Consider the following 12,512-nt stretch of genomic DNA (forward strand, 5'->3'; position numbering starts at 1 on the left):
AGTCTTTCCCCTTTCTGAGGAGATTACAAGGTAGCTGTGCAGATAAAATACTTATTGAAAAGTGCCTGTGGTAAGTGCCGAGGAAAAGGCCCCAAGGAAGGCATGTTGGTTTAGAGTAGAAATCTTTTCCCTCTGCGCTTTCATGACCAGGAGGGTGTTCGAGCAGGCTCTTATTTGATATAATTCAAAAGAATATTACATTGATAACAATACTATATATATATTATTGCATGATAGGTATTCCAGATTCTATCCTTAAGCACATAAAATTTTTCTTTGCGTCCTCATCTTACCCTTAAACATTTTTATTGAGATTATGTTTTTATTGTGATCTTTTACCTAATTTATCTCTGGGTATAAAAATTACTTCATTATTAATAATTAAAGAAAACCAAGTAATAGTGATGATGAAACCTTTGTTGTGAATAGTCTCATAAACAATTACGAAAGAAAAAAATCCCCGTTTTATTAGGCCAGCAGTGCCCCTTTTGACCATTGGACCCCATAAAAGAAATCCTTAGACAAAACACATTTTCATATCCGCTAAGAACTGAATTTATATTGATATGTAATTTCTAAAGAAACCATCCTGTGTTACTGTAAGGGTATATTTACTGTGTTCTTTATAGATTTATTTTGTAGACGAATGTTTTGATTTTTTTTTTAATGATTAGGTCCACTAGAGTGTCTAATGGCAGTTTTGTAAGACGCAAATTTTAGTTTTATGAATCTTCTCTGTCCTATCTAATTCAGGTTGAATACGAAGGCTTAAAGCATGAGATTAAGCGATTTGAAGAGGAGACGGTGCTGCTGAACAGCCAGCTGGAAGATGCCATCCGGTTGAAAGAGATCGCTGAGCACCAACTGGAAGAAGCCCTGGAGACCTTGAAAAACGAAAGGGAGCAAAAGAACAACCTGCGGAAGGAGCTGTCCCAGTACATCACCCTCAATGACAACCACATCAGCATCTCCGTAGATGGGCTCAAGTTTGCGGAGGACGGGAGCGAGCCGAACAATGACGACAAAATGAACGGCCACATCCACGGGCCTCTGGTGAAACTGAACGGAGACTACCGGACTCCCACTTTGAGGAAAGGAGAGTCTCTGCACCCGGTGTCTGACTTATTCAGTGAGCTGAACATTTCAGAAATACAGAAATTGAAGCAGCAACTTATGCAGGTGAGAATTTTGTTTAGGGCCATTAGAATGAATTTCTTATAGATGGTATAGCATGTTGTGGGATTTCTTATTCTTACATTTTAGCTCCAGATTATATTTTTTAAATACTGCTTCTTTAATTAGCAACTTTGAAAGTGCAGTATTTTATAAAGACACAACAGAAGAAGTGTCGAGACATCTCATTTGCATTGCTTTAAGAAATTTTTTAGAACCACAGATCAGATCGCAGCCAGGAGGCAGCTCGATGTGCATCTGATAAAAGAATTCAAAGACTTTCTATACAAGTGAAATGACAGAAAATTATCCTTTCCATCTTAAGCAATTGTATATTGTCAGCATAAGAAACATTCTTATGAGTTTATTCTTGTGAGTTTATTTGAGCCAAACTGCCGACAGCTGCTGGGAAGCGAAATCTCAATGGATTGAGCTAATGCTCCAGAGAATGCCAGTTTTGCACTGTATTTTATACATTATAATAAAAAGAGGAGATTTAAGTAGGTTACATGAAATCCATTGCTGATAGTTTAGGGAAGTGGGAAAAAGCAAAGCGGGAAACTCTGGGATTAGATGAAAAATAAAATGATAGGCACATACATGTTTTACTTAGGTGGGTACACAGAATAGTTACCAGTCAACAATTAACTCAATAACAATGAGGGGATTTGTGGTCTCCGCAGAGTGGTGCCTGTGCTTTGAGGGGTCCAGAAAAAGGAAAATTACTTTGACGTTCCAAGGATATGTTATTGTAGATGCAAAAAGACACAATAGACAGGCTCAGTTAAGGTAAAGATTGACTTTTGTCAGGGCAGATGCTGGCCTAGGACATGATTACCTGCCAAAAACTGCTTTTAGTTAAAAAGTTTTCATTTCAGACCATCCTTTGTGGTTACTTTAGGCCTCTGAGTTTGTAAGGCCGCCTTACAGGCCTTCCCTGAGTTTATCAGGTTAGCATGTGGCCTCTTTTAATCTATAATATATAGCTTCAAGAATAGTGGTTGTAGCCCTAACTGGTTTGGCTTAGTGGATAGAGTGTCGGCCTGCAGACTGAAAGATCACAGGTTCGATTCCGGTCAAGGGCATGTACCTTGGTTGCGGGCACATCCCCAGTAGGAGGTGTGCAGGAAGCAGCTGATTGATGTTTCTCTCCCATCAATGTTTCTAACTCTTCATCCCTCTCTCTTCCTCTCTGTAAAAAATTCAATGAAATATATTTTTTTTAAAAAAAAGAATAGTGGTTGTAGACCTAGCCAGTTTTGCTCAGTGGATAGAGCGTCGACCTGCGGACTTAAGGGTTCCGGGTTTGATTCCGGTCAAGGTCACATGCCTAGGTTGTGGGCTCATTCTGACATGCAAGAGGCAGCCATCAATGATTCCCTCTCATCATTGATGTTTCTATCTCTCTCTTCCTCACCCTTCCTCTCTGAAATCAATAAAAATATATTAAAGAAAAAAGAATAGTGGTTATATTTCACAGCAATACTTTAAGCTTTGGGCTTTCTATGTGCTAACTAGCCAGGAAACCATATGATTAAAAATGCAGAACAGGTATAAATCTAAAACCAAGGAGTTCTGATCCCAACATAAGCTAGGCCTTAAATTTTAGCATATTCAAATCAGATGTCTTGTGTAGAGTCCCATGTCCAAGCTAATCTCATTGTAAAATGGCCTACTTTGAGTCTTGCCTATATGCTATACCTTAATCCAGTGCTGATGGAAATCTTATCTGGATAACATCACCACCATCACCTGGGGGCTTAGCACTACAAATTGTTGGGCTCCACACAAATCTACTGAACCAAGAATCTGGTTTAACATATAGCTGCTAATTAGAGGCTGTTAAGACTCCAGCAATCATTTATTTGTATAGTAAACAGAACTTATAATTTTCTACCTCTACAGAAATGATGAATAAAGAATGAAATTAGCAGAAATAAATAAGATGCTAGAGTACAAATAAAGTTAATTTATTATAAGGCTTACTTTTAATACTACATCGATTGAACATATCCTGCACTTCACTTGCTCAGTGCTTTGGGCTGCTAAAAGAGAATGTTTTCACAACGTTGCATTTGAATCAAGAAAAGCAGGCACTGCTGAAACCGGTTTGGCTCAGTGGATAGAGCATCAGCCTGCGGACTGAAAGGTCCCGGGTTCAATTCCGATCAAGGGCATGTACCTGGGTTGCGGGCACATCCCCAGTAGGAGATGTGCAGGAGGCAGCTGATTGATGTTTCTCTCTCATCGATATTTCTAACTCTCTCTCTCTCTCCCTTCCTCTCTGTAAAAAATCAATAAAATATATTTTAAAAAAAAGAAAAAAGAAAAGAAGGCATAGCCACTGGATGGAATAAAATGAATTTCATATAGACTTTTACCTGACTGCAAAGTCCACTTCTTTGCAGGTAATACTTTCCCATGTCTTGTTGCTAAATGTACACTAATACAAGTAGGTTGATATTGAAGGGGAGGGGGAATTTCTGCTCCTTTCCTTCTTAGTTTTTCTGACTGGCCTACCTAAGAATTAAACTGACAAGAGAGAGCCCTGGCCAGTGTTGCTCAGTTGGCTGAAGCATCATCCTGTTGACTGAAAGGTCACAGGTTCGATTCCTGGATCAGGACACACATCTAGGTTGCAGGTTCGGTCCCTGTTGGGGTGTGTAGGAGAGGCAGCCAATTGATGTTTCTCTCTCACATAGATGTTTTCTCTCTCTCTCCCTTCCTCTCTCTAAATTCAATATTCTCAGGTGAGGATTTTTTTAAAAAATTGACACGGGAGAGATTAATAGGAGAAAATAGCCAGGTTTATTACATGTGTACATATGGGGTTCCATAAGAACATGGGGCCCGAGGACAAATGGGGCAGTTCTGGGCTAAGGGAGGGGAGGCAGGGCACTGGGAGGTCAAAGGGAAGGTAGGCAATTCACAGGTAGGTGAGAACAGGGAGCATTTGGTAAACACATTCTAACTGGGCCACAGCAATGGAACACAGCGGGTGGGCTACCAAACAGGCTTTGCTCGGTTCCTCCCTGTCTGCCACACTTGGTTCATTTTAAGTTAAGGTGATAGCTCCCTTCCTGGGTTCCTTTAGGCAGATAGGAAGGAGGGAAAAGGCTCTTCTGGAGTCTTTTGTTTCTTAAAAACAACCAGCTTAAAATAATCAAAAAAAATTATATATATATATATATATATATATATATATATATATATATATATGCGCAAATGCTGCTCCCCCCCCCCACCCCAGTGGGGTCAGGTGTGGCACTGGGTGATCAAACAATAACAGTTCTGTGGTGAAACGTGAGTTTTCACACCAAGAGGAAACAATGAGGACCCTAAGAGGTCTTGCCTCAGTCAGGTGCAATTTTGCTGCTCAGGGAATTTAGTTCTGTCCGAATGTTGCCACCAAGTGAAATAACGATAAAATTTTTACTTAAAGGATTTTGAGATTGTGGCTGCCATTCGTATAGCAATCGCTGTACTATTAGACAGCTCTCAGTTTTGTGTATCTCAGTTTATAGCCTCAGCATACTTTGATGTGCGAGTTTTTCTTTTCATCGTTCCCTTTTCCCTTAGGATCTCTTCTGGCCAGGGTCCAGAGCACTGCATTTGTGCCTTCACATTGAACACCTGCACTTGGTTAATGTTGACAGTTTGTGAAGCTCTCAAGGGGCACAGGCAGGGTTATAACACCCTATGCCAGGAGTATGCAGCGTTTAAGATTTTCTTCCTAAGGATTAAAGAAACCCTTTGGAAACAGGATACCCAGGCCAAAGCCTTTTCTTATCTTATAAGATTCCATCTATGCGCGTAAATGATGTTTTCCCACCCACAAGTATTTACTTAATCTGGTTCTGAAATGGAAAGGAAAAAAAATCTGTGTTTCTGCCTTGGGCATCAGGAATGTTGGGTGAGTTGCTTCACGTCTGAGACACATGCATATAAAGAGAAAGGTGATAAATTAGCCCTATCCCTAGTCTCTATGATGCCTCTGTTGGAATTAGGGGGGGAAAGAACAACAACAGAAAACCAGACCCCTTCCTCAAGATGTCATACTGCCATCTGCTGGGAAAAGATAATATAAAAATCTAGGACAACTATTTAAATAGTGCCCCCCAGCATTGTGTGGTGTACAATGGTGCCCCCTGCAGAGAATTACATTGGAGCCCTGGCGAGCATCCCATCCAGGCCTCCTTTGTAGAGCTGCTTGTGAAGACTAAATGGATGGTAAATATGAAACCACGTATAAGTCACAATTTTTTATAAGATTGTACTGGAACCGTCCATCAGTTTTAGAGGTGTCAAGAAGATTGCCACTTCCACTTTATATAAACAGTCAATCTTGTTAGGTTAGGTGGCTCAGGAGGCGGCGAAAGAAATAAAGAGAGTTGATCAGAAAAGGAAGGAAGGAAGGAAGGAAAGTTTATTCTGTGTCCCCGGGAGACCCACGTATCCCCAAAGACAGGGCACGTGGATTCATGCCGACAGGGAGGGGGGCGCTTTTTTATACTGCGGTTGAGTGAGGGGCGGGGACATGAGCTGAGGTATTCAGCTGAGGAGGTTTCAGCTGCAGCGGGTCAGCCAGGTATTCAGGAAGGAGTCAGTATCTGTGTGGGGGTCGTGGAGAAGCCAGTATCTGTGTCTGTTAGAAATGCCAGGGGGAGTCCATTATCTCGTCACACGTCTGCATGTATCCGATCCTGGGCTCTCTCCGACCTAACAAATATATAAAGCATAGAAAGTATAGGAAAGGGCAAAGGATGGTAAGCCTATATCTATATATGGGGCTGTTTTTCCCCCCAGAGAAAATCAGAGTGAACATTTCACTGAACTGTATTTCTTCTTGGGTATGCAATAAATTACAGGAATATTTTAAATTTAGCCAGTCATGCTAACTTTCACATAACACAAATCCATATGAATTAAAAAATATATATAAGAAAAATACATATAAGAAAACATTTTTTAAAATAACTTTAAATTTTATCTTTCAATTACAGTTTACATTCAGTATTATTTTGTATTAGTTTCAGGTGGTTTGGCAATCACATACTTTACAACGTGGTCCCCCTGATATTTCCAGTGCCCCCCTGGCACCATACACAGTTATTACAACATTATTGACTATATTCCTGTGCTTTATTTTACATCCCCGTGATTATTTTGTAACTACCAATTTATACTTCTTAATCCCTTCACCTTTTTCTCCCAGTCCCCCAAGAAAACTTATTTTATTCATCTAAGAGTCCCTATAAACTTGACAATAGACCTTGATAGTGAACAACTCAATTAGCATCTTTCTTTATTCACTAAGAGACATTTTTCAGGGTATTATTGGATAAATTATTTTGGCTTTTTGGTGCTCTTTAGACTCAGTTATTTCCAATATATTACCATTGACATTTTCCAGTAGCAGTCAAGTGCCTTAATTAGTTTTATTAGAATGAAAAGAAGTAGATCCTGTCTGGGAAAACTAAATTACCTAATCTATTTAAAGGAGTCTCTGTGCTTCTGCTAAAATTTTTACCTTTGATAAATAGCCTCTGTTTAACTTCACAATACCAGATGTCAAGCTACCAGTATATTACAAAGCCATGATTCTCAAAACTGCCTGGTACTGGCACAAGAACAGACATATAGACCAATGAAATAGAACAGAGAACCCAGAAATCGACCCAAGCCATTATGCTCAATTAATATGTGACAAAGGAGGCAAGAGCATACAATGGAGTCAAGACAGTCTCTTCAATAAATGGTGTTGGGAAAATTGGACAGATACATGCAAAAAAATGAAACTAGACCACCAACTTACACCATACACAAAAATAAACTCAAAATGGATAAAGGACTTAAACATAAGACGGGAAACCATAAAAATATTAGAGGAATCCACAGGCAGCAAAATCTCAAACATATGCCGAAGCAATATCTTCACCAATACAGCTCCTAAGGCAGTGGTTCTCAACCTTGGCTGCACATTAGAATCACCTGGGAATCTTTTTAAAATCCTGATTTCTGGGCCTCATCCTCCGGAAATTCTGTTTCTTTGTTACTAATGTTGTGGCCCCAACCCATAACAAAGAAACAGAATTTCCGGAGGATGCAGCCCAGAAATCAGGATTTTAAAAAGATTCCCAGGTGATTCTAATGTGCAGCCAAGGTTGAGAACCACTGTCCTAGGGCAATGGAAACTAAAGAGGAAATAAACAAATGGGACTACATCAAAATAAAAAGCTTCTGCACAGCAAAAGAAACCATCAACAAAACAACAAGAAAGCCCACTGCATGGGAGAACATATTTGCTAGTGTTATCATCGATAAGGGTTTAATCTCCAACATTTACAGGGAACTCATACAACTTAACAAAAGGAAGATACACAACACAATCAAAAAATGGGCAACAGGCCTAAATACTTTTCGAAAGAGGACATAAGGAAGGCCAAGAGACATATAAAAACATGCTCAAAGTCACTAATCATCTGAGAGATGCAAATTTTAATCTTTTTAAGTGCTTAGCCTTTATGAATTTAAAGCACAATGTATCTATCATAAATAGTTTAAGCACTGCTCTCTGACTCTCTGAAATCCAGATACAATTAAGCTTCAATAGCTAAGAGAAAATATAATGCTGGAGTTTTTAGAAAATTAGCCATAACTTAGTAATTTCTTAATTTTAAATTTTAGTTTTTGGGTCAGACCAACCTTAATTATCTGGAAAGTGTGTGTGTGTGTGTGTGTGTGTGTGTGTGTGTGTGTGTGTGTAAAATTTGGATACCATTCCATTCTCAAGTGATTTCCCCAGAAATGTATTGAGTGTGGAAAATAGCACTGTATGTAGAGTGTAGGCACACAAGAGCAATGTTCTATTTGATGTTTTCTGGAGGTGCTATTATGAAGGAACTGAGAGACTTAATCCTTTTAGACTTAGAACATGTTTGTGTTAAATATGAATTGGCAGAATTCAGATGGAAACTCTCCTAAAGGCATTACCTCATTCATTATAACACTTTTGCCTCTCAAACAAGCTTTAGACACAATCAGTACATTTTGTTCTGGTCCAATTTTTATTTTACTTTACTTAATCTTATTTTATTTAAAGGCTTTTCCTACTATAGGGCTTTTTGGAGGTAGCTTTGTCTTTTGTAATCATGTATACTAATCAAAATATATTTAGACTTTCAGAGCAAATTCACTTAATTTCCAAGAGAAAGGAAACAAAACTCCTGAAATAATCCATTTTCATTGAGATTGTATATAATACCAGTAGTAAAATATTGAGAGATTTTTCTACCCCCTTTATAAAAAATTCAAATGATTTTTTTTCCTATCTAATACCATATTACAAAGTTTCCTGGGTTTTTCACTTAAAATTATTGCCCAATAGTCCAGATAAGTCAATTCATCTTTAGCTATTGAGATATAATCTTTTATATCTAAGGAAACCCAGCTAAGAGGATTTGTATTGAAATATATCCTGACTCTGAAATGAAAGAGTTGCTTTGCACACAGATTCAAATTTGTGAAAACGGATGTGTTTGCCATGTGGAATCATGTTGGTCATGGGAACTGGACCACAGTTACCAAATGTTAACAATCCATAATAATAAAAGCGTAATATGCTAATTAGACCAGACGTTCTTCTGGACAACCTCTGGACAAAGCCATGGCATCGGGGTCCGAAGCAGCTACCGCTGTGGCGGGGTCTGAGCCCCTTTGCACAAATTTCGTGCATCGGGCCTCTAGTAGCTAACATAATACCTTGAGCATTAAATTCGCTATCTAGCCCAGCCAGCATAGCTCAGTGGTTGAGCATTGGCCTATGAACCAGGAGGTCATGGTTCACTTCCTGGCCAGGACACATGCCCGGGTTGCGGACTTGATCCCCCAGTGTAGGTTGTGCAGGAGGCAGCTAATCTATGATTCTCTCTCATCATTGATGTTTCTCTCTCTCTCTCTCTCTCTCTCTCTCTCTCTCTTTCTCTCTGAAATCAATAAAAATACATATTAAAAAATCCACTATCCCCCCACCCTGCCCTGTGCATGACCCCAATAAAGCCAGTGAGCCCCTGCCAAAAAAAAAAAAAAAAATCCACTATCTAAATCATCAAAATGTCATTATTGTGACAGTTTGTCCTCCTCTTATAGATCACTGAACTGAAGCTTGCTCAGAGGCACATAGCTAAGTAAACAATGGTGCCGAGATTTGACTCGAGCTCTCTGATGCCGCAGCCTCAGTTTTGTTTTTACCTATAATACTATTTTGGGGGGGATATTTGGTTTCTGTAGCCATGATACATAACTTGTGGATTATGTTCCTGTCATAGATATGGGCAGGCACTATTTCATAAAATCACAGCTACTACTTAGGAGCCTCTAAATAATAATTTAATGTAACAAAACTATATTTTAAGTTCTAATATACATGGCCACACTGTACAGGCAGTCCTTGCTTTGCATAATATTGTAGAAACATAAATGTGATTAAGCAAGCTGAAACTATGCAAAATAAACTTAGTAATGAGGAAATTACAGCTGTTCGGTGATCTTTAAATTTTTTTTGTTAAACATTAAAACATTGGTTATAAATGTATAGAGAAATGAAAAAAAAATAGTAAGACTACTTAGTATACTGTAATCTAAAAATTAGAAATGAAGTTTTCTTTGTAAAAAACTTACCTCGGAAATAAAAATTTAACACCCTCCGCCCCTTCAAAAAAAAAACACAAACACACAGGGAAATTAACTTTATATTTTGCAGAATATCAAAGCTATTCAGGCTTTTAAATAAAAATATAAACGCCCCCCCGAAAAAAACTTATCAAGATCAATTTGAACTTGCCTTCTTCTCATACTGTAACTTGTAATACTGAGCAAAATCTTCTTATGCCTTGACAAATCGTCATTCTCCTACCTAAGTTTAGATCAGCTTCTAACATTTTATCCTTTGCATTTTCAATGCCTGAAAATATCTCTGAGAGTATCTTTAGTGTGCGGATGTCACTTCCTTTAGGAATTTTCATCCTTTTTATAACAACTACATTTTTCGTTTTTGATACATTCTCCTTTGACAAATTGCTTTGACGCATATCTAAAGTCCTTCAACATCATCAATGTCCACATTCCCACCTTCAACTATTTCTTCTATAACTCCATTTATGTTTGATTCAAATATCACCACCACGTTTTCAGTCTGTGTTTCTTTGCTGCCCTTCCCTCCCTCCTTCCCTCCCTCCCTTTCTTCTTTCCTTTGCCAATTCCCTCTTTGGATGATCTATTTCTGTAAAACATCACGTGGTTTTATTACTGTGAGACAAGAAGACAAAGCTACACACTTTGCTATCTATGCGTGAACTGAATCACAGATACACAGTAACCAATCACCGACAGACTTTGTATGAAGTCATGACCAATTACGTGATTGGTCACTGGTCATGATGTTACTATGTAGTGATTTTGTAAAGTGTCAGAGTTTGTACTTTACATTTGCTCACAGTTAATATATTGGTTACTGAAATTTGAACTGTGTTTTGGGGGAACCGATGTTTTAATTAGTTAAGACTAATGGTCAATGAATTTCATCCATATTAGAACCTTGCCAAGTGAGTACTCTCTGTACATGATAATTATATGAAGGCTATGAAGTACCACAAAGGATCATAAAAATACTATTCTACTGTATTATGAATAGATAGGTATCTTTTAAAGTAATATGCTGGTTAAAATAATAATTATTATAGTTTAATAATTGGTATTTATTATGTAATTTTAATAATACTTGCCTCCTAGGAATTTCGAAGAGTTTGGAGAGATATAATGTATGATCCAGGAAAGTTTGAAAGTTTGAATTGATAACTTTCTCTAGATGTTAAGACATTCAACATCAATCTGTTATCCTTAAAGCAGGTCTCATGATGGTTTACTTTAAAAAAAGAAGAAAAAGAAAAGAAAGCAAGTGCAGAATGATAGGAGACCACTTTTATAATGCTTTAAAACATAAATATTATTATATAATACTTTAATATGTAAATATTTGCTTATCACAAACCATGTTTACATTCTAAACATGTAAAAATTCTTAATTCATAATACTGATTACTGGTATGGAGGGACAGAAATGGTTCTTTTTAAAATACATATTTTTTTATTGATTTCAGAGAGGAAGGGAGAGGGAGAGAGAGAGATAGAAACATCAGTGTTGAGAGAGAATCATTGATCAGCTGCCTCCTGCACAACCCACACTGGGGATCAAGCCCACAACCCAGACATGTGCCCTGACCAGGAATCAAACTGTGACCTCCTGGTTCATAGGTCGACACTCAACCACTGAGCCATGCAGGTCAGGCAGAAATGGTTTTTAAAAACTTCAGATTATAATTTCTCATATACTTATGTTTAATGAGACACTATTTTATATTTAGACCTGAATGTTTTTCAACATACACTAATACCACCTATATACTGGTAATAATAAAATTGTCATATTATTCAGATTAATTACCAATTTTAAAAATTCTTATTTTGGAGTAAAGGAATTGAAATGATTTGGAAATTGTTCTTTTAATCCTAAAACTCTATATTCTTTGACTTTTATATTAAAAGCTCTCAAATTTAGAATATGTTTATTTGGGGGATTAAATGCTTATTTTAAAGGGAATGTCTAAGGTTCTCAACAATATTTGTAAGTTAGAGTCTGTTAATGTAAAAAAAACCATTGAAACCTGTAAAGAATTTTTGTGAGTTTATTTGAGCCAAACTGCCGACATATGCCGGGAAGCAGAACCTCAATGAATTGAGATAGTGCTCCGGAGAATGGCAGGGTTACATCCGTATTTATACATGAAATTCATTGGTGACAGATTTAAGGAGGTGGGATTAAGCGAAGCGGGGAGGGGGGAGGGTAGAAACCTCTGTGATAGGATAAAAAGTAAAATGATGGACACATACTTAGGTGGGTGCAGGATCAATCAACATGATAATGAAGTAATTTGTAGTATCTGCCCTGGTGCCCAGAACATTTGGTTATGCCCCAGGGGTTCCAGAAAAAGGGAAGTTACAAGTTACCCAGACACTTCAAAGGAATGTTATCTTAGAGGCAAAAAGGCAAATGGGCTCAGTAAGGATCAAAGTTGATCTTGTCAGTGAAGATACCGACCTAGGACATAACTGCCCACCATAATTGCTTTTAGTCAAAGTTTAATTTCAGACCATCCTTTGTGGTTATTTTAGGTCTCTGAGTCTGCTAGGCTGCCACGCAGGCCTTCCCTGAGTTTGTCAGGTCAGGGTGTGGACCCTTTCGTCCACAAGTCTTAGGGTTTAAACCTGACTTTGGATTAAGC

The 12,512-nt window shown here is 38.0% G+C and overlaps 1 protein-coding gene across 5 annotated transcripts in view; it reads left to right on the forward strand.

Moving 5' to 3' along the window:
* The window catches only part of BICD1 (BICD cargo adaptor 1), a 209,663-nt gene that overhangs the window by 144,403 nt on the left and 52,748 nt on the right, over window positions 1-12,512 (forward strand). For all 5 annotated transcript variants that reach the window (XM_059682515.1, XM_059682516.1, XM_059682519.1 and 2 more), the window contains exon 4: window positions 754-1,179. In XM_059682515.1, coding sequence (XP_059538498.1) covers window positions 754-1,179 — 426 coding nt within the window. The remainder of the gene's footprint in view (window positions 1-753; window positions 1,180-12,512) is intronic.

The sequence above is a fragment of the Myotis daubentonii genome, chromosome 2 (assembly GCF_963259705.1).
Source record: "Myotis daubentonii chromosome 2, mMyoDau2.1, whole genome shotgun sequence".
Lineage (NCBI taxonomy): Eukaryota > Metazoa > Chordata > Mammalia > Chiroptera > Vespertilionidae > Myotis > Myotis daubentonii.